General features: G+C 54.9%; 2 protein-coding genes and 1 pseudogene across 5 annotated transcripts; 1 reads left to right on the plus strand and 2 right to left on the minus strand.

The window, feature by feature from the left end:
* Positions 1-93: 93 nt before the first annotated feature.
* On the minus strand, positions 94-5901 carry PTGES2 (prostaglandin E synthase 2). 3 transcript variants are annotated; one of them, XM_081065787.1, is made up of 7 exons: positions 4893-5901; positions 3471-3668; positions 2700-2758; positions 2099-2248; positions 1622-1822; positions 1398-1515; positions 94-696 (listed from the first exon to the last, which is right to left on the minus strand). In XM_081065787.1, exons 1-7 carry the CDS (start codon positions 5160-5162, stop codon positions 574-576), a joined length of 1119 nt encoding a protein of 372 aa, XP_080921913.1. In that variant the 5' UTR covers positions 5163-5901; the 3' UTR covers positions 94-573. The 3 variants fall into 3 exon arrangements, with proteins under 3 accessions (XP_080921913.1, XP_080921915.1, XP_080921914.1); XM_081065789.1 differs by having other exon boundaries at positions 3471-4677; positions 4893-5190; XM_081065788.1 differs by having other exon boundaries at positions 3471-3606; positions 4893-5174.
* Positions 5902-7135: 1234 nt separating this feature from the next.
* On the minus strand, positions 7136-9715 carry LOC308504654 (malate dehydrogenase, cytoplasmic-like; annotated as a pseudogene). The gene has a single exon. The product of its transcript is annotated as a malate dehydrogenase, cytoplasmic-like (transcript).
* Positions 9716-14382: 4667 nt separating this feature from the next.
* On the plus strand, positions 14383-20783 carry LOC308504656 (neutrophil gelatinase-associated lipocalin-like). The gene is made up of 8 exons (XM_081065805.1): positions 14383-14620; positions 17087-17260; positions 17684-17820; positions 18940-19025; positions 19199-19318; positions 19528-19629; positions 20437-20470; positions 20593-20783. Exons 2-7 carry the CDS (start codon positions 17123-17125, stop codon positions 20454-20456), a joined length of 603 nt encoding a protein of 200 aa, XP_080921931.1. The 5' UTR covers positions 14383-14620; positions 17087-17122; the 3' UTR covers positions 20457-20470; positions 20593-20783.
* Positions 20784-21550: the final 767 nt, after the last annotated feature.

Below are 21550 nucleotides of genomic sequence, written 5' to 3' on the forward strand. Positions count from 1 at the left end.
TAGTTACCAGCAGGGCTGGGCTTGACCCCATTCCAAAGCCATCCGAACTGGCAGCCACCTGCAGCCCCTGCCACAGAGCTCACCACAGCACTGTCAGGAGGGGAGCAGCAATCTTTTTATTTCAAATATGATACAGTCCTGGGGGTGCGTGGGAAAAGCAGAAACCAGGAGAACCAAGGATGGGGCTCTCCCTAAATGGAGTGTCCCTACTTCCTTTGTCCAAGGCAGGAGCCCAACCCAATTCCCACCTATAGGGTGTAGAGGGGGCAGCCACTGAGAGCCCCAGAGAACAGGTGATGAGCAGGAGGCCCAGGGTGGGGGTAGGCAGCCCCTCGGAGCCTCACAGGGGACTGTGATGGGAAACGGAGCCTGGGCCTCATCCCCTCGTGTCCCAAGGCTCCAGCAGGCGTCCAGTGTTAGAAACAGAGAATGCTGGGGGGATGTGGGTGGGCAAGAGGCGAACAATCCTGCCCCTCCCCGGACAGCACTGCGGCATGCTGGCTCAGCGACCCTTGTCCCTGGCAGCCAGAGTCTTCTGCTGTGTCCCAGTTCCTGCCAGCAGGGAGGCTCAGCTCACTGCGGGGCCTCAGCGATGGCCTTCTCCACCCGCAGGTACCAGGGTTGGATGCGAGTATGTTGCATCAGGTCCTCAAAGGCCTCCAGGCCCTCCATCACTCGCAGCACGCCATACACCGCCTAGGGTGGGTCCAGAGGGGGCATCCAGACCCTTCCCATTATCTGCCAGCTGTGTGCCCTGGGGCCTGTCACCTCCCCTCTCTGAGACCCACCAGAGGGCTAATTTTGCACACAGGGCTTTGAATGAAGTGCATGGGGTGGCTGCAGGTTTCGCCTGCCCCACACCCACACTCCCCTACTAGGCAAACCCCCGCCCCCCCCCCCCCCGCACCAGAGTTTCCTTTGGGACAGTGCCTGCCCCCACTCTCAGGTCCTGAGACCTCCCCCACCACCCAGCTCTGAGACTGGGCCTGCCAATCAATGTATCAATGTGTTCCACCCTGGCTGCAGGACTGCTTCACCACAGACGTGGAGGCCAGGGCTTTTGCTGGGGGAAGGCTGGAGCACAGGACCAGGCCGGCCGCAGGCTAAGGCCAACTGCAAGGAGTTGAGAGGCAACAGGAAAGCCTGAGCCCTGGTAACACAGCTTGGGCCCCTGGATCCAGCCGGACCTGAAGCCAACCCTTCCACTGAACTTGTCAGTTATGGGAACCAAGGCAGTCTTTAAGCGCCTGACAAAAGATGGAGCCAGGTGTTGCTGAGGTAGGTGAGCTGGGAGATGTAGGTATTGCCTACATCTGGGCTTTCCCCACCTGGGCTTCTCCGTCCCCAAAGATAGGCCCCTCAATCTGGGCACCCGCCACCATCACCACCACACTCACCAGGTCAGCAAGGTTCGGCTCCTGGCCCCCCATGAAGGGCCGGTCTTTGCCCACCGCTGCCACCCACTTATTGGCAGCCTCATAGAGGTCCTCACGCACGTCATCCTGGAGGTGGTGCCTGGGCAGGGATGAGGGAAGTCCATCAGGGGACTCCTATCCTGGCCCAGGTAGGGACAGCGGCAAAGCTGTCGCACATACACACATGCACACACGTGCGCCATCACCTGCTCTTGAGCCGCTTGCTGATGAGGTACATGGCAGCTGCGCCCAGGTACTTAGCCATGGCACCCTCCACGGCCCCGAACTTGCCCTCCCTGACAATGTAGTCAAAGGAGGCCAGGGCCTCGGCAGGCGTGCGGTACACGTTGGGGGAGATGAGATGCACTAGCCAGTCGTCTGCCCACTGCCGCCACTTCATCTCCTCCCTGCAGGCAAACGGGACAGAGGGCGGGCCAGGTGGGCTTCCTACGCCAGGGCCTGGGAGGTGGGGGAGCACAACTACTATCTCACGTCCTGGTGTATGATGGGAAGCTGAGGCCCGAGCAGCAGGTCCTTACGGAGACTCAGCCCGGCCTGGGGCTCGGCCCCAGCCCGCCTGGTTTCCCACACTGCTTTCCCTCACATCGCCTCTCAGCCTGGGCCCCTTTGGGGAAGACCCCCACCCGTGCCACCTCCCCAGGGCCGGCCCCAGCCCCACTCACGTCCTGGCCTCCTTCCCACCATACATTCGCTGGGCCTCCTTCTCGTCTAGCATGAGCCAGTACTTGTTGCAGAATTCGGTCACTTCCTTGCCCTGGTCATTCATGGCTTTCATGGGCGGATAGTAGGTGATGATGTCTTCCAGGGGCTGCCTTTGGGGGACATCCAGAGCCTCACCCCAACTCCTTCCTTCTCCAGGAGACTGAACCCTCCCCTCTTTAGGGTGATTATTCCCCTCACCCCCCAGCCTGATCCAGCCCCACAGTGGAGCCAGGACCCATGCACAAAAGCTTCCCACCCTCTTGTAGGTGACACAGGAGGTCCTGCAGCAAGAGGCATTTGGGGCAGACACCAGGAGCACTTCCCTGACAGATGAGGAACACAGCAGTTGCCCCCAGATACTTGGTCTGAGACCTGGCATCTCCCGGGTCTCAGAGGGAGAAGTGCAGATAAGAAGGGGGTCTCAGAGCAGGATGTCCATGGCCCATTCTGGAGATGTGAACAGCAGCCCAGCCTGCTCCCCAAGCACAAACTCAGGTGAGGCCTCCCCAGAGACAGAAGGGACAAACTGACACCCGGCTGGGCGTCCGACGGGCTCCTTACCCCGATACCAGGTAGGTCTTAAGGGCGCTGATGATGACAGAGGAGTCGTTCAGTTGTTGCTGGGGGAGAAGAGGTTGGTTTACATCATACGAGGAGGTCAGGAGCTGACTGACCCTGGCAGGATCACAGGGGATACTGAATAACACCAGTGCTCAGGCATTCCACAGGAACTGGGGCACTGTTTACCCACCCCTGGGGGCTTCCCCCTAAAACCAATGCCCACTGAGCTCTCCCCTCGCCAAAGGCTAAACTGCCCACTCTCAGGGAGGCCCATCATAAGGGAGACCCAAGTGTGGCTAATGGGGAGGAGGGTCTGGGCCCACCTGGCCTTCTGGCCACTGAAGGACAGGGTGGACTCCAGAAGCTACATACTAGGAGCTAAGTACTGTGCCAGGCATTCCCTACAACCCAGAGAGTATGGTTCTCTATTGATTAATGACGAAGCAAGCCCAGAGAGCCTAAGTGACTGTCCTCAAGTCACACAGCCAGAGGGTCAGAGCCACACCTTGAACCCAGACCACCCTGATTTCAGAACCCACATTGTTAAGCTCTGTGGTGCTCTGCCCCTCTTAGACTAGGCTGGTGTTTGGTGTTGGTAGGCAAGGAAGGCAGACTCTATTTATTGAATATCTACTGCACATCAGCTACTTTCCCTTCATAACCCTCAGCTGAGGCCAAGAGCCCAAGTTCCTTCCAGGGCTGCAGTGCACAGCCCGACTCGAGGGTACTCCAGGGCAACCCGGGATATGGTGGGGGGCTCCCGAAGCTCACCAAGCTGTCTCCTTCCTGGGCCAGCAGGATGGGCACCTTCCTATAGGAGGAGAACTTGATCTCGGCCCTAAGCACGGGGTTCACCTCCACCACCTGGTAGGGCAGGGCATGGAAGTCCAGGAAGGCACGGACCTTGCTGCAGAAGGGACATGTTTTGTACTGGTACAGGGTCAGCTGCAGGCGGCCGGACAGGGAGAGCTGGGTGAGGAGCAGAGGGAGGGGGGCTTCTGAGGCCTGGTACCCAGTGCTGCCCCCCAACCCAGACCCTGCCCCCAAGCAAACTTGTTTCCTAGAGAAGTCTTCTAAGATGACCCTGAGAACATTGGGAGGGGTGGGGGGTGGCGTGGAGAAAGAGGGTATGGGGAGGTGGGGAGCAGGCTCATGCAGTGGACAGCCCAGGCTCAGCCCCCATCCAGAGCGCTCCCCAGGCAGGAAGTCTGTGTAGGAGAAATCTTCTGATCTCTGTCCTACACTGGACAAAAACCTCTCTTCTTCCTCCTGTTCCAAAAGGACACCAGACACCCACAGGTGTGCCCTCCCAGACGCAGAGCAATCGTTTCAACTCAGCGTGACCAGCCCCACTCCAACCCCAAGGAGTTCTGAATGAGAGCAGCAGAGCTGGGCTACACCCCAGCCAGTAGCCCAGCGTTGGCCGGAGTGGGGTCTACCTCGAGTCTCCAAGAGGGGAGGGTTGTATCCGGGCCATGGGCCTGGATCCTGGCTCCCTCCAGCAGGAAAGCCCCAAGTGCGCTTACTGCATATTCATGTTTGAAAGTCACAGCTGCAGTCAATGTTCAGATGGGAAACGGGGGACCATTGGAGGTGGGCAGGGAGATACAGAGAACTCCACCCACCCCTGTTACCCTGGGTACAGAAAAAAGCGCCTGTGGGTGGGTGGTGGGGTCCCAGCAGAGAACGGCTGTGCTAGTGCTGTGTATAAAGCATTGCAAAGGCCGCTGGGCCACCCCCTGGCTAGAGGGACACTTCCGTGTCCCTCCCTGTCTCGAGGCCTGGAGTCTAAGGGTCATCGGTTGCATGAAAATACTGCTAACAATACTAATAAATACATACACAACCTTAGGATTTAGGGGTGATGGGAAAGGATCGACAAAAATGTTTGAAAAGTGACAAACTGTGAAAGAGGCTTTCCCTTTTCTGTGATCTCCAAATCTTCCCATTAAAAAGTCTTGAAACGTTAGCAAAACGCCTTTAAGACAAAGACAACAATTTTAGTTAGCAGGCATCAGTAACGCCCCCATTTCACAGATCAGGACGCTGAGGGAACCGAGACAATACCATCACTCTCCCAAGGTCACCGGCGGACCGAGGAGGCGATTCCCGACCTCGTCGCTTGCTAGATGTCCCGAAGTTCGGCGCTGACACTACAGCCCCTTCCAGTAGCTCGGTCCAGCCCAGGCTTACCTGCGTGGCTGAGCGCTTCGCGCGGAGAGTCTGCGCATGCAGGTGCCACCGCGCGGTGCAGTACAGCCCCATGGCGCCCCCCAGGGCCAGCGCCGCAGCCCCCAGGAGCCGTGGGCTTCCCTTGCGGGCGGTGGCAGCGGGGCCCCCGCCTCCTGCCGCCCCCGCGAAGCCAGTTCGGCTCTGTGCAGCGAGTCCCGGCGCAAGGCGACCACCCAGCCTCCAGGCCAGAGCGCGCCCGCCTGGCCACAACGCGCGTGCAGCCTGGGCCATGTTCGCTGCACCGGCGCCGCGGGCGGGCGCGCGAAACGAAGAAGGCCGGACTTAGGCTTCCCTTAAAGGGCAGGGTCTCTCGCGCTCCGCGGGTTGCCAGGGGTGACAGTGACGCCGCGCGGGTAGGGGCCTCGCGGCTTGGGGCGTGCGTACCCGGCACCCAGCTTTCATACACCCGACATCGCCGCACCGGGGATGTCCGGGAGTCGCTAAATGCCCCTGCTTCTGAACATGTAGACCTAACAGGTCTCGGTGGTGACCCGGGCCGAATGCAAAGAATGCCTGGGCACTAGCTCCGGCTGGGCCACGCAGCTCCGTGTGTGGCCTTTAAGTCTCAACGTCGTCCGTAATAAGCGGTTAGTAATTGCTACCTGATGTACACAGCTGAAAGAGACTGAAACCTTCGGAGGGTCAGGGAAAGGGTCATGGCTTCGGGTTCTTGAAGGCGGCGGAAACTACCGAACCCGAACCAGCCACTCCGGCTCTTTCTGCCCTCCCGCACCGCTGCACCATTTCTCCTATGACCCGAACCATAAAAACTTCTCTACACATTGGGGACCTTAGAAACCATGTGTCTCCAATTTCGCCCACGCAAAGGCGCAGGTTCGCCCACCCGCAGGTACTTAACAGCTTGATGGAACAAAATGGGGGCCCCACGCTGCCCCCGGCCCTCTGCTAGGCTCACTAGTCGGAGCTGAGGCCCCAGCCTCCACCACCTAGGCTTCTCGCCGGGCAGCCCGGGAAGGCCCCGCCCAGCGGCCTGGAGAGGGGCGGGGCTCGAAGAGTGGGCGGGGATCTGAAGGCGATACAGGTTGTGGGCGGGAGCTGAGCTGAGTTCTGCTCGCGAGGAGGTAGGTTTGCGTTAATAGTTTCAAGGGCATTTATTTATATACGTCAAGACTTGTCAAATTGCTCAAAAACCGCAACGAAAGGAGTATGTCAAAAGGACCCGGGAGCTCTCGGTGGCCAAAGCTGGAACAATTTGAGCAACAAAATGAGAGTTTTGGATTATAACCCAAAGTATAAGATAAGTATCCATGAGCCCTTTCTGATACAAATAAATGATTGAATTAATAAATAAATGGGGAGAAGAGAAATCTCCCATGCGGAAGAATTCCAAATAATTTTTGTAGAAACCCTGCCCTCTAGGAGATGAAGCAAAATTCCCACACTATAGATGCGGCCGGTAGAGGGTGACTTCCTTCCCAAGGGGACAGTTTGCAAAGGGGGAAGAGTAACCTTACAGTGGATTCACCTGACAACGTACCTCAGCCAGGTGATCAAGGTCAACATCAGCCGTGACTAGCCACGTGGACAGTATGTGTCTTTGATATGATGTGGTGGAAGTGGCACTTTACCTGTGGTCTTCCTCCTAAAACCCATAACCCCAGTCTAATCATGAGAAAACACCTGACGAGTCCCAGTAGAGGGACATTCTACTAAATATCTGAGCAGTACTCAAAATAGTCAAGGAAAGTCATCAAAACCAAGGAAAGTCTGAGAAACTGTCAGAGCCCAGAGGAACCTGGAGACATGAGGATTAAATGTAAAATGGTATTCTAAATAGGGTCCTGGAACAGGAAAAAGGAGATTATCTGAACACTAAGGAAATCTGAATAAAGTATGGACTTCAGTTAATAATAATGTATCACTAGTAATTCATAAATTGTAACAAATGTACCATGCTAATATAAGATGTTCATAATAAGGGAAACTGGGTTCAGGCTATATGGGAACACTGCAAAAATTATTTTCATAATTTTTCTATGAAACTTAAAAGTTTATTCTTTTTTCATTTGAATATATATTTTATTTAGAATGCAACACTAACAGCATAATGATAAACTGTCACAAATTTGTACCAAGAAGCACACAATCTTTAGAATGTGCTGTTTTTCACAAGTGATTTAAGTGTAGCATTATTATTACATATTTGGGACTAGAGTCAAAGGCAGCATTTAGATTCTTCAGCTTTGGAGCATTTAGTAACATCGAAATGATTGTCTAGTCATGCAGAGGAAAGAAATTCAAAAGCAGTTTCTTTTTCTTCTGTTAGTTCCTTTGCAGTAAGATCCATCTTCTCATGTGAAGGGAGACCTTCAACAATTTCCATGTCTTATTCTTGATTGTAACAGGGAATGAGTAGAGCAGGTCATTGGCAACACCATAGGAGTTGCCATCGGAAATAATGCCCACGGACACGAGCTCTCCCTCCGGGGTCCCAAACCAAATATCTCTGACGTGGTCACAGGTGGCTTTCGCAGCAGACATCGCACTGTATAGTTTTTGAGCCTTGATGACAGCCCACGCTGCTGCCCAGTTGTGATGAAGTCTCCCTTGAGCCAGCAGTCATTTTTCAGGGCTTCATAAACACCAACTTCCTTTCCTTGCAGTTTCACCTTGGCATGGTTGACATCTGGAAACTGAATTGAAGAATAGTTTCCCCAGATAATAACATTCTTTACATCATCAGAAGTCACACCAGGTTTAAGAGCAATCTGAGCTTTAGCTCTGTTGTGATCCAAACGAGTCAAGCAATTGAAGTTCTCCTTGGGGATAGACGGCGCCAACTTGGCAGCAGTCAGGCAGTTGGTATTGGCTGGGTTTCCCACCACGATGACCTTAACTGACTTCTTGGCATATTTCTCCAAGGCTGCACCCTGGCATTTGAAGATTTTCACATTTGCTCTGAGTAAATCTTTCCTCTTCATGCCATCCCTTCTTGGCATGGTGCCCACAAGAATGGCCACATTGAAGGCAACCTCTTCTTTATCTGTTGCGATGATATCTTTCAGCGGGGGCAGGGCACAGTCTTGCGGTTCCATTAAGACACCATCCAGGACACCCATCATGGGGGTGACATCCAACAGCACAAGAATTATAGGCTGGTCTTTACCAAAGACAGATCCATTTCCAATGCTATACAGCAGTGAATATGCAATTTGATCATCTGCTCCAGTCACAAGGACTTTGATCGGTTCAGGCATGATTGGAAACTGCGCGGACAATTTCAAGCACCTGCAAAATGAGCCTGAAGGAGTCAGGTCACCTCTACCGCAGAACAGACTCGTAAAAGTTTATTTTTTAAAATGTCAAATTGTGCACTTTGAAGATGTTCAGTTTATATCGCATTGCTAATGTTCTCTTTGTGAGAAGATTTGTTAAAAACTGATTCTATTTCTGTGGTGGTTATAAGGCCACTCAGACTTTCTTTTACTTCTTGAATGCATTTTGGTAAGTTACACTTTTCTGGGAAGTTTCCCATTTCATTACCTCCAGCATTCTTTTACCCTTTTAATGTCTATAGATTGTATAGTTAGAGCCACTCACCCCCCTTTTTTTATTTCTTCTTCTGTTTATTTGTACCTTATATCTTTATGTCTTGAGAAGTTTTTCTAAATTTCTAACTATGTTATTAGTCTTTTCCAAGAGTCAACTTTTGACTTTGATATTCCTATTATATCTTTCTATTTTATTAATTTCTGCTCTTAACTTCATTTTCTCCTTCTATTTTCTTTGGATTTATGCTGTGGTTTCTTTTCTAAATTTTTACTTTGGACATTTTTCTTTTGATTTTGCAGCTTTTCTTATCATAAAACACATACTTAAGGCTGTAGATGTCCCCCTGTGAGTCTGGCAGGGCATTAAGAGTCTGTTTCATGCTAGATCTTGCTGTCTGGTGGAGGGGGGCCCTTCACAGTGTCCAGACTGCTGTTCACCTAGGATTCCTTTTCAGATGGTCCCCTCCCACCACAGGAGAACCTGGCGCCCCTTCCTGCCTGCCCTTACCAAGCAGCAGCCCCTCCCAGGCCACCTGCCTGCTTTGCTCTTCAACAGAGGCTGATGCAGCCAGTTGCTTGCCTTTGACTTTTCTTGGCAGTACTTTGACTCCAGTCCACACACTCCAAGGCCAAAATCAGCCCCCCACCTTCCCCTGCAGTTCTCTACAATAGAACTGCAGAGAGACAGGAGGTGAGAGAAGCAGCTCCCTCCCCACCCTGCTCCCAGTGGAGATAATAATACATAGAAAAGGAAGGGCACTGGTCAGGGAAGGGAAGGACCCTGAGACCCTTGAATACTAGGCTAGGCCCTCTGGTGGAACTCTCCTCACCCCCACCCCCACCCCCGGCCTTTAATATTTAATACTAACCGCACACACTCAGAGGTACACTTGGTGTGCCCTTGGGAGCCTGTAGGAACCCTTAGCTACACAGGAAGGGGAAGCTAAGGGTAGAAGGGCAAGGCACCCTGAACCCTGCCTAGGACTGAGCTGAGCCCTGAAGTTTCTCAGCCAGGGAGACTAGGGCCTCTGAGCAGCCGGGCTGCAGCTGCCTGCACAGGCCAGGCCACCCAGGGCCCAAGGCCACTTCTGAGAGGCAGCCAAGTCCCTCTGTGAGTATGTCTGGGGTGTGGGTGGGCCAGCATAGTACGGCCTGGGGTGTGGGGAGAAGGAGTCTGCATGGGTCAAGGGGCTATGATAGCCTGGAAAATGGCCCTCAAAGGATATTCATGTTCTAATTCCCAGAACCTGAGAATGTAACTTTTATTTAGAAACAGTCTTTGCAGATGTGACATTTTCTTTATTACTACTTTTTTTTTAATTTATTAGTTTGGGGACGCCTGGGTTTTCTTTGCTTTGTTTTGTGTGTTTTTTTTAATGGGGAATATTGGGGAACAATGTTTTTCCAGAATGTCAAGTCGTTTTTCAATCTAATTGTAAGGTTGCCAGATCAATTCCTCGAGTCCCGCAAAGGATGGTGGGCTCAGCCCCCTGCAACTAAGATTGAACAGGGCACCTTGAGCTGAGCTGCCGCTGAGCTCCCGGATGGCTCAGTTGTTTGGAGTGCGTCCTCTCAACCACAAGGTTGCCGGTTCGAATCCCGCAAGAGATGGTGGGCTGCGCCCCCTGCAACTAGCAATGGCAACTGGACCTGGATGGAACTGAGCTGCGCCCTCCACAACTAAGATTGAAAGGACAACAACTTGACTTGGGAAAAAAAAAAAAAAGTCCTGGAAGTACACACTGTTCCCCAATAAAGTCCTGTTCCCCTTCCCCAATTTAAAAAAAAAAAAAAAAAAAAAAATCTAATTGTGGAGGGCACAGCTCACTGGAACCATGTGGGACTCCAACCAGCAACCTTGCTGTTAAGAGCTGCTCTACCCAACTGAGCCATCCAGCTGCCCCATTTATTACTATTTTTAAAATTTCGTAACAGTGTCCTAATGCCTGATTTTTAAGGTGTATAAATTAAATGTATGCATTACTCTCTTCAGAAGAAAACAAAACAAGCTATTTTTTTTTCTTGGTATGGCCCAGATTTTTCACTTTCCTGAAGATTTGACAATATTCCAATTCCTGATTCTTAATACAATACAGAGTGCATTCTGTTATCAAATATCTCAGAGAAGAATAAAATTATTTTTACGACTCACCAATATTTTAATAGTAGAAGACAGGTTTTCCAAACTAATGGTTGGCCCTTCCCTTTTCCTTCTTCCTTCCATCTGTCCTTCTTTCTTTGCCTCTTATTCCACCTCTTAAATAAGCTTGGATTTTGACATGAAGAGATCATCCCAGTTTATCTGGGTCGATCACGTGAGTGCCCACAAGAGAGAGACAGAGGGAGATAACACACAGAGGAGAAGAGAATGTGAAGAGAGGCAGAGATTGGAGTGATCGGGCCACAAGCCAAGGAATGCCCGCAGCCACCAGAGGCTGAAAGAGGCAAGGAAAGAAGTGTCCCCTGGAGACTCTGGAGGGAGTGCAGCCCTGCCCACACCTTGATTTCGGCAAAGTGAACTGATTTCAGACTCCTGGCCTTTGAATGTGGTGTTTTCAATTCTCAGCCCCTCCACATTGCAGAAGCTGCTAAAAGTGGGAACATCACAGTTAGGAAAGTGTGCTCTGGGGGGAAGGCCAACAGCACGGCTGGGCAGGGGACCTAAGGATGTGGGGAAAGGGTGCCCCAGGACAGGGAGACTCAGCGATGTGAGAAGGTGGCCGTCTCAGTCCACTGGGGCTGCTATAAATACCACACACTGGGTGGCTTACAAACGACAGAAATTTCAGTTCTGGAGGCTGGAAGTTCAAGATGAAGCCAGTGGTCGATTCAGTCTCAGGTGAGGGCCCACTTCCTGGTTCCCAGACAACTGTCTTCTCCCTGTGTTTGCACATGGGGGGAAAGGGTGAGGGAGCTCTCTGGGGTTTCTTACAAGGGCATTAATCTCATTTATGAGGGCTCCACCCTCATGACCTAATTAACTCCCAAAGGCCTCCCCACCTCCAAAGACCATTATACCAGGGATTTGGTTTCAACACATGAATTTGTGGGGAACACAAACATTCAGTCTATATCAGCGGCCCACGACAGGGAGACCCAGGGGTGTGGACGGAGGCAGAGGAGTCCTAGGACACTCCAGCCCTGGCAGACACGAGCCCAGTGCCTCAGGAGTCTCCCTTGAGGCTGCCTGACCCTGCAGGCCAGTACTCACTCGAGACCTAAGGCACTCTGGGCCTAGAGGCAGCCACCCAGACCTGGGCCCTGCATTCTCTGGCCTGCCCATCGCGCCTTTGCAGAGCTTTCTTACCCTGAGAGGTGATTCTGAATCACGAGAAGAGGGAAGGGGGAGGTCTTCCAATCCAAAGTCCCCAGAAACCACATTACCCCCTCAGACTCTCGACCTGGTCCCCCTGGGAATTGGGCTACAGAGGGACAGTGGCCAAGCCGAGCCCAAGGCCTCAGAGGGTGTTCTCTGTCTTCTCCATTCCCTAGACTACTCTCCTGGCCCTTTGCCCCACTCTCCACTGGCCCAGGTCACCCCCTTCTCCTTCTATCTTTTTTTTTTTTTTTTTTTTTTTTTTTTTAAGATTTTATTGGGGAAGGGGAACAGAACTTTATTGGGAAACAGTACTTCCCAATACTTCCAGGCCTTGTTTTTTTCCCGAGTCAAGTTGTTGTCCTTTCAGTCTTAGTTGTGGAGGGCGCAGCTCAGCTCTAGGACCAGTTGCCGTTTCTAGTTGCAGGGGGCGCAGCCCACCATCCCTTGTGGGAGTCGAACTGGCAACCTTGTGGTTGAGAGGACGCGCTCCAACCAACTGAACCATCTGGAAACTCAACTACAGCTCAGCTCAAGGTGCCCTGTTCAATCTTAGTTGCAGGGGGCGCTGCCCACCATCCCTTGAGGGACTCGAGGAATTGAACCGGCAACTTTGTGGTTCAGAGCCCACTGGCCAATGTGGGAATCGAACGGGCAGTCTTCGAAGTTAGGAGCACGGAGCTCCAACCGCCTGAGCATCTGGGCCGGTGCCGTGCCGCGCCCCCCCACTTCTCCTTTTGAAGGTAGACATGCTCTTCCTTCTGAGCCTGACCTTGTCCTCACTGCCTGTCACCGCCATGACCTCACCCCATCGGAAATAAACAATTGGTCTGAAGGAGGACCCCGTCAGACACCAACGTCCTTCAACCACTGAGATTAATAGGGAGGGGTGCAAGGGCCCCCTCCGGGTCAGTCTCCAGTGGCAAGCACCCAGAGAGGACCCAGGCAAGAGCCTGAGCACCTCTCAGACATTTGTTCTCATTTAACCTTTCCAGCACCCACTACCCTGCCCCCTGGGCTGGGCACTCTCCTAGTGTGTCCTGGGCAGGATACAAAGGCAAACCAGCCTTTCGGGAGAGCCAGACCCATCCTCACACAAGCTGCCTTTGATGGTGTCCACCAGAGGCCCAGGCAAGGGCCCAGGGTACAGAGAGCATGGAGGTGACCCAGGAGTGGCCAAGGTCGAGGTGCCCTTTCCCGGGGTCTTGGGGCTACAGCTCAGGCAGGAGGGGTGCAGAGTGGCGAGGAGCAGAGGCCTATGACAGAGGTACTCCTGCCCAGCTCCGCAGGAGCCCAGAGCCCACCCATCACCTTCTGGATGCCAGAAGCCCACTGCAGACCCTGCTCAGAGCAGGGGCCTACAGTCCCCTCTTCTGGTCATCAGGGGCTCTGTCACCTGCATGGGAGTCCAGGCCCCAGAATGAAAGGCAGGAGCACCCATATAAGAACATGCTTGGGCCAGGCACCCAAGGACCAGAACCAGAAAACAGCCTTGGACCCAGACCTTGTGTGACAAGGCCTGCTGCCCCTTGCCCAGGGTATTCCAAGGACCTCCACAGAGGGAGGAATCCAGTGGGTGTATGGTGAGGGATGGGTCAGAAAGAGCTGACTTTCAGAGCTTTTCCACAGGCACAATCCCCACCAGGTATTTCTTAAGTAAGCCCTGGCATGAGAGATGGGGTATAGGGGCTGGAAACCTGCTTCTGGAAACTAGAGAATCAAGCCAAAGCCCCAGAAGAGCGGGCCTTCCCCCTCCTGGGTGTTTGGACCTGCAGGGCCAAGGATGGCCCATCTGGGGACCCCAAGAGTTCCTGGTGCCATGATGCCTCCTAGGACATCTGCTTAGAATCTGATGCCCAGCGTGGCCCCAAGAAGCCTAGTCACCCCCTACCGGGGCACATCTTAGCCAGCCCTTCTAGCAGTCACAATTGCTATTGCCCCAGGCATTGTAGCTGGACTAACCACTGCTCACAAGCTTCCAGAAACCAGTCCAGGGGGTTAAACTGGATTCCTGAGATACAGTAAGCACACAGAACACTTACCTGCCTTCCTGGCTGTATTAGACCAGGTGTGGGGCCTGGGTCCCTGTGTGTCGGGCGTGTGGAAGGGGAGAGCCCTCTGCCAGAGACAGTAGGGGAGGTCTGGAGCAGCCAGACTTCTCCTGGCTCCTTGCCACAGAGAAACCCAAGTGTGGATGGTGTTTAAGCTCCTGCCATTGCTAAAGGGGACCCAGAGCATGACTGGGAAGACCTAGCCCTGGCTTCTCTCAGGAGGGGCTTGGCCCCAGAGTTTCTTTGTGGCTTGTTGTGGCCTCATTGGGATATTTGTAGGGGAGAGAGAGAGACAAAGACAGAAGCTGGTGTGGGTAATCCAGTGGGATCAGCCCAGGGGCCACAGTGGAAAATGAGAGGGGCCAAGGGTAATGGCCCACACAGTGCCCCATGCACAGTGCAGACCGTTCTCAAAGCCCCGAGGCCAGAGAATGCCCCTTGCTCTGGGCAGTGTGAACCTGAGAATCCCCTCCTTAGCCAGGGGCCCAGGCCCAATTGAGCTGACCATACCCCCGAAGCCCTGCTAGACTCAGGAGTGTGAGCAGAGCATTTCTCCTTTATCTCTGGCCCAGCCTGCAGGAAGGCTCTCTTCCTTACGCAGAATGCAAGAAGCACCCTCCACTGATCCCTGCCCTCCAGCTATAACCAGCCCAGAACCCACCTCCTGTTGACTGGGATCAGCCACAGCTTGGCCTGACTCTGCCCCAGGCATGAAACCATGACTGTCCGTGGATCCCAGCTGGTTCACAAACTGGCCCTTGTACATGGAGAGGAAGGAGAGACTGAAGAAACAGGCACCTCTCCAGACTGGTAGGTGGCAGGTTTAATAAGCCATGGAGGGAACTTCCTTACAGGGCTTGTCTTGGGCGCTACAAGAAGAGCAGGTCTCCGCACACTCCCGGCAGAATCTTAAAGTTCATAGAGGCCTTCATGGGGCTCAGTCACGTGTTCAGTCCAGATGGTCTCACAGCTGTCTCGGGGCTGCGAACTTGACAACGGCTCCCACTGTGGGAATGGTGGGCAGAGCAAGCCTTCAAGGACAGGAGAGAAGGTGAGGAGGCTCCGAAGGCCTGGGCCCAGCTCGAGGGTCAACTGGTGGTCACATCCTCTCAATGGTTTCCCCCAACAACACCCACAGAAAGAGGCAGCCTTGTCCACAAAGTATGGCTGGGACACTGCACACTGCTGAGGCTCAAATCCCTGGACGGACCTCGTCCCCTCCCTCAGTTCCTGGAGCAGCCCAACCTCCAGGGTTTGGCCAGCAGAGAAGGCAGGAGGCAGCCATGTGAGGAGAAGTGATGAGATGGCCATACCAGGTTTCAGCCAAGACCAAGACACACAAGATGATAAGAGAGAGACAGGCGAAGTCCGTGTGTCTAGACAGGCCTGGAGCCAGAATAAAGAAGCATGGGCATTGCGGGGCTTTGGTCAGAAATCAGAGATGCCCTCATGTGGGGACACCTCATGTGTGTGCCCCCAGCACTGTATACGTGTGGCCTCGCAGAATCTGCAGCACAGCTCTCTTTACAGAGGGGGCCAGCGCCCCTGAGCTGGGCCATCTCCCCTCCTGTATCTGGCCTCGGTTTTCTCATGCTGTAGACCCAGCCTTCCCCACCTTCCCAGTTTGTAACAGGGATCATTGGCCACTCTGCTCCCTGACTTTCACAGTCTGGAATATTTCATCCAGTGATCCAGGGCACTGCCCCTCCCCTAGTTAAAATTCTTTGGGGCTCCACTGTTAGGTTCCTCCACATCCAGCAGTCACCTCAGGCTTGAAGATACCTTTTAAGGTCAAAGAGAGTAGCAGGGGAGGAGCCCTTGGATGGTGGGTGGCCACTGGCACCTCTGGAGGGCACGCAGCTATGGTGGCAACATTGTTCCCTGAAGCTTTGTTCATCTCCACTTCCTGTTCTTTCATCACCAGACAGGGAAGCAGTGCAGAGCCTAAGGGGGCCTCTTTGCATTAGGATGGTCAAGGCTGTGTCCTACCCAACAGCTCAGGACCCTGTCCAAAGCCACTTCTCTTGGGGCCAGCCTCCCCAGAGCCCAGGCTGGGGGTGCTGGTTTCCTAGCAGCAGGTGGATGGAGCCAGTGGGGCTCCTGTCAGTTCCCTTAAGCTGCTGAATTCTCAATTCAGCCTCAGGGCAGGTAGCTAGACAGCCTGGGTCCTCATGCTGACATCTGGAAGACTCTGCCCAGGAGCTGGGACCCATCTCTACCTCCTAGGGATGGCCAGACCTCCAGTGAGGATACTCCTCTCTAGGACAAAGCTGGGATCAGCTATGGTAGGAACACTTCCACGGCCCAGGCCTGGGCACCAAGGCTGTGGCCAGAGATGGTGGATAGTCTCAATGACCTGTCAAAGATGAGACCAAGTCCTTGCTCTTTCTGTGACCCACAGCACTTGGTGTCCAGAGCAGTAGTGTAGAAAGCTGGCCTTCAGACCCCAGCTCCCCCAGGCCACCTGATCCAGTGTAGGTGTGCCCATCATTTCCCACCCCCACCAGGAAGGAGCAGGGACTGCAGCCTCCATGCTATTTTATGTGGCTGAATTGCCCAGCTTGGGGTCTGTGTCCTGAAGGGGCAGCTGCAAATGGGGCATGGAGGGTGGGAGGGGCCAACTCAAGGTGGGAGCCCTCCCAGGTCTACCTCTGGGGAGGGAGGTCTCACCCTGTGCCAGTGCCTGTGTGGGTCCCCTGGGAGGGGTAGGATCTGGGATCCATGATCTCAAGAAACACAGAGCCCTTCTCTGTCACAAATATCCGCTTTTAGCTGCCCCATCCTTCCCTGTCCCTCAAGAACCAGGAAACGGGGGGAAGGCATGTTTGCATTCATCAGGTGCCAAGAGTGGGGGCTCTGGCAGCACAGAACCCAGCCTGGCCTTGGGCAGAGCAGGAGTTCCTGGAGGTCAGAGATGACAGCTCAGCCAGATCAGGACTCCTGACCATGAACAGGGCCAACCAGAGAGGAGGGAACGGCACAGAGAGCATACTGGGGGAGCATTTGTCCTTGCCAGAGGTGTGAAGCTCTGGGGAATGTCCCTTCACGAGTCCCCTGGCCTTCCTGTTCCTCCACCTTGCACAATCCTTACCTTGAGGGACATGAATCGTGCCAAAGTTGGAATCGTGCAGGAGTTGCGGTACTTACCTCACTCTTCCTGAGTTTGGCAAAGGATAGATCACTCCACCCTGGGGTGAGTCGGCAAACAGGGGGACCATAAATAGGGTTCCCTCGGCCAGCCTCCTCACTTACCTCCGCCTCCTTCACCAACTGCAGGCCCAGCAGCTGCCCAGCTTCTTAAGCCTGGAAATCATGCCCCGAGGTCTCCTGTGGCTGGGCTTCTCCCTGCTGGGAGCCCTGCAGATCCAGGCCCAGGACGACACCCCAAACTTCATCCCAGCCCCTTCTCTGCTCAGCGTCCCGCTGCAACCCAACTTCCAAGATGATCAGGTAGGGAAGGGGCCTGGAAGGGCAGCTGGGAGGGTGGGAGCAGAAGGCAGAAGAGGCAAAGAGTCTTAGGAAGCAAGATGGGCCCAGGCTTCAGCTCAGAATGCCCTTCAGTCCCCTGATGGAAGCCATGCCCCGTGCCCCCTTACCCACTCCGACCTCGCTGACCTTCCCGGGTCCACACCCTCTTCCTTGTCTCCATAGTCCATAGGGGTGGGAATATCTTCAGTCCCTCTGCATGACGAGGAAACTGAAGGTCAGCGGGGCCAGCTGGTCACTTGCTAAGGGTCCCTGCCAGACTCGGGGCTCCTTCCTGGTCTGACGGCCTCTAGCTCCTGCCCGATCCTAAGGGCCCCGTCAGGAGCCCTATGGCCCTGGTAGAGGGGCTCGTGGGGCCTACTCTGCCTATCACCAGCCTCCCTGCAGTTCCAGGGGAAGTGGTACATGGTGGGCCTGTCGGGGAATATAATCTCGAAAGAAGTACAAGGCAAGTTTAAGATGTACTCCACCATCTACGAGCTGAGAGAAGACCACAGCTACAAGGTCACCTTCATCCAGCTCAAGTGAGAGCCGCTACGTCCTGGGGGAGCATGGGGACCTGGGGGGCTGCCCTGGCCGTGCCTGAGGGCAGAGTGATGTCATGGCTAAGGGGCGATGGAAACTAACAGGTAGTCCTCCATCTTGCTGCTCGGTATTGGATTCAAGTATCTGTTCCCGTCTTCATTAGATCAGCATTTACTGGTCACTCAGCACAGACATACAGAGAGTGGTAAGGAGGGCCACAGTCCTCGGGAAACGAGACGGAGGGACCAGAGGTGTCCTGGGTAGGAAGAGGCTCACTGCACCCAATGTGGAACCCCACCCAGGACTTCAATTCGGGGCTTCCAGGGAGGTGGCTTCTGGGCTGGGCCCTGAAGAAGCCAACCCACCTTGGCAGAACATGTTGGGGGTTCATAGCAGAGGCTGGTAGACTCGAAGAGAGCCGCTCCTTCAGGCAGAAGCATGCCATTGCCAGGCTGCCCTGGGCAGGGGCTTGTGAGCAGCCTGTGGGGGGCAGGTGCCACAATGCCAGGAGCCTGAGGCACTGGCGCCCCAGGGAGCGGGTGAGGAGAGGATTGGTGGGACACAAGGGCTCACCCAGCTCCTGTGGGTTCCTGGCTCTCCCTCCGGGGGGATTGGGGCTAGAGCGCTTGTGGGGCAAGAGGCAGAAGAAGAGGGGGTTTGGGGAGATCAGCTTTGGGGTGCCAGGGACACGGTGAGAGGTCAGGGCTGACACAACAGCTAGGGGAGTCCATGGCATGGAGCCGACTGGAACCTTGGAAGGTGAATTTCCCAGGAGAGGTTACAGAGAAGGAAACAGAAAGATAAGAACAGGAGACAAATGCCTGGAGTGCAGAGGATAGTACAGAGGGAAGGCCACCGGGGGGAGACAGTCCTGAAGACAGAAGGACAGAGGACACTGGAGGGAGGGTCTGAGCATGTCAGCTAGCCCAGGGCCCCTGGCGGGGACGCAGAGATAGGCTCAGAGTAGGAGACCTGGGCCTCCTGCTGCAGTAGGAGATGGGCTGGCCCCTCCAGAATCGGACTTCTGGCCCCTTCAGCTGCAGCCCTGACCCCCACTTCATCAAGCCCAGGAGGTCCACGCCTGTGTGTCTTCCCTCTCACCCAAACATCTTTTACAGCCACTGGAACGAGAAGTGTGACTACCTTGTCGACAGTTTTGTCCCAAGTTCCCAGCCTGGCGAATTCAACCTAGGCAGTATTAAGCGTGAGTCGTCAATAATGTGGCCCTGGGGTTGGAGTTCCTGGGGTTCGGGATCCACTCAGAGGGCACACAGACCTCCCTGTGCCTCCACACAGATGCTGTCCTGGGCGGGAGCTGGGTAGCAAGGAGCTGCTCCATCCTCCCAGCCAGGGCTGACCCCTCTCTCCACCCCGCAGTTTTCCCGGGTATAAAGAGCTACACCGTGCGAGTGGTGACCACCAACTATAACGAGTTTGCCATCGTGTTCTTCAAGTTAGTTTCCCAAAACCAGGAGTACTTCAAGATCGCCCTCTACGGTGGGTCTTCACCCATCCAGTCAGGGACCCAGCTCCTGGTCACACTGGAGGGGCTCACCCTTACCCAGCCCATCAGCTTCACTCCGAGCCCTGGGGAGGAGAGAGGGCTTTCTGCAGACCCTCCATGAGGAAGGGCGCTGAGGCTCATTCGTGCACTCAACAATATTTATGGAGTGTCTGCCGGCCACTTACGGCCATTTTGGCCACAGGGAGGACCAAGGAGCTGACCCCTGAACTGAAGGAGGACTTCATCCGCTTCTCCAAATCTCTGGGCCTCACTGATGACCACATCCTCTTTCCTGTCCCGATCGGTAATGGCCATTTGGGGAGAGGAGAAAGGGACACGGGGCCTGTCTACATCTGACGCTGCCCCAGGAGAGAGGAGGGCTTTGGTCCCCTGCTCCAGTCACTGGAGCCCTATAGGAGCCACTTTGAGATCAGGAAGATAACGCGCAAGCCAAGGGTGTGTGTGGCGCCCCGGGTTCTGGGCCTTACGTGTTCTTCCCTGACAGATAACTTGGGCCTGCCCAGATGAGAGTTTCAGGCCAAGATCCGAGTTTCCCCAGTCTCACTCCCTGGGGCCACCTCCCTTTTTGCCCCATGTCCTGCTGTCTTGGGGCACCCCTTTGTCCTGGGCCACCTTCCCCTACACTCCAGGTTGAGCTGTCCTGGGCCACCTCTTCCCTCATCCTGGGGTTTTCCTCACCACTGACTTGGGAGGTACTTTTTCTCCAGGCGGCCCGCCCCGGGGAAGGGGCTCCAGCCAGGCCCTCAAAGAGCCACTGGGCTCTCCCAGGCTGAGGGGCTGCCAGGGTTCATCAGGTGAACGGGCAGGAGGTCTGGGTGCCCAAGCAGGTAGCTGGGGCTCGCTTGCCTCCTCTAGAGAACAGGTGACCCCAGGTTTTCTCAGGCCTTTCTCCTAGTTCCTTCCCCCATTGTCTGGTCCTGTTGCCACATCCCCGAAGGGAACTCTCAGGTCTGTTCTTGGGCCAGGCTAGGGCCTAGGGCAGCCTGGGGGCAGTGCAGGGGCCCTGGTGGTCAGGGGCCACACACACACACACACACACACACACACACACACACTCCTGTCCATTCTGATGGACTCTCTTCCCCTGCAGACAAGTGTATCGATGGATGATGAATGAGCGTGCGGTGAGTATGGCTGGGGAGGGGACTGATGGGGACCAAGGTGAAGCAGGGTGGGGGGTCTCAGGACTGCCTTTGCTCCCCCACCCAATACTGCCGCCATCATTACTTCCCTGTGTCCTTCTCAGGTGCCTCCTGTTTCTCTCCTCCCCCATTGCCCTCATACTGGCCTCCGCCCCGGGTGCTACCCAGCTGCCCCTACCAACCCATTCGAAATCAGAGAGCCAGAAGATCCTTGTCACAGTTTGGTCCACCAGCTGCTCCCCAGGCCACCCTGAGGATGGAGTCCCCCCTCAACTGCTAAATAAACACATGCCTCAAAACTCCCAGTCTGTGTTCCTTGATCGCTGGGCCATCTGGGAAGGGGACGGGCAAAGCATAAGCTCTCATTAGCATCATTCCCAGACGCCCTTGCCGTCCTCAGTGAGGGTTGGAGGCCACAGAACCCAAGTCCACCCTTGACTGAACACTTCCTAGGTCCCATCCTGGGCCCACCCCCAGGCCAATGGCCGAGCTCCCATGTCCCTGCCTCCAAGGAGTGCCCAGTCCAGTGGAAACACTAATGGAGCCCCACCTCATTCCTACACTTGGCCACTGCAACGGGTCCCATAGCAAAGCCCAGCCAGGACTGGACAGCTGGAGGGGATTGGAGAGGCTGAGGTGCTGTCACCACAACTCACTAGGACCCCTGTGGATACTAAATGATGGCAGCTGGGCAAAAGGGGTGAGCAGTAGGTGGGGCAGAGTCCTGCCCAGCTTGAGGTTGTGTCGGGCAGAGAGGACCACCAGGGGTGGTCCCCTGCCCCTCTGTGAGCCTCCTCTGGGACCTGTGCTCACCCACCTGCCCCCACTGGGGGGTGACAGTGTCCTTCCTTTTATGATGGGGTGACTTCCCTTTTATGAAAAGGTGACCTCCCTTTTATGATGACCTCTGGACTACCAGGCGTAGGGCTAGGGGAGGCGAAGAGGGGACTATGCTGCGAGGAATCCAGATGCCAGCAGGCCTGAGAGCTCCCGGCCTGGACCTCCACTTGGCTAGGTCTGTGTCTGGGGCCTGACAGGCCTGTCCACCACAGGCTGCAGGTG

This window comes from Rhinolophus hipposideros, assembly GCF_964194185.1.
Source record: "Rhinolophus hipposideros genome assembly, chromosome: 11".
NCBI classification, from domain to species: domain Eukaryota; kingdom Metazoa; phylum Chordata; class Mammalia; order Chiroptera; family Rhinolophidae; genus Rhinolophus; species Rhinolophus hipposideros.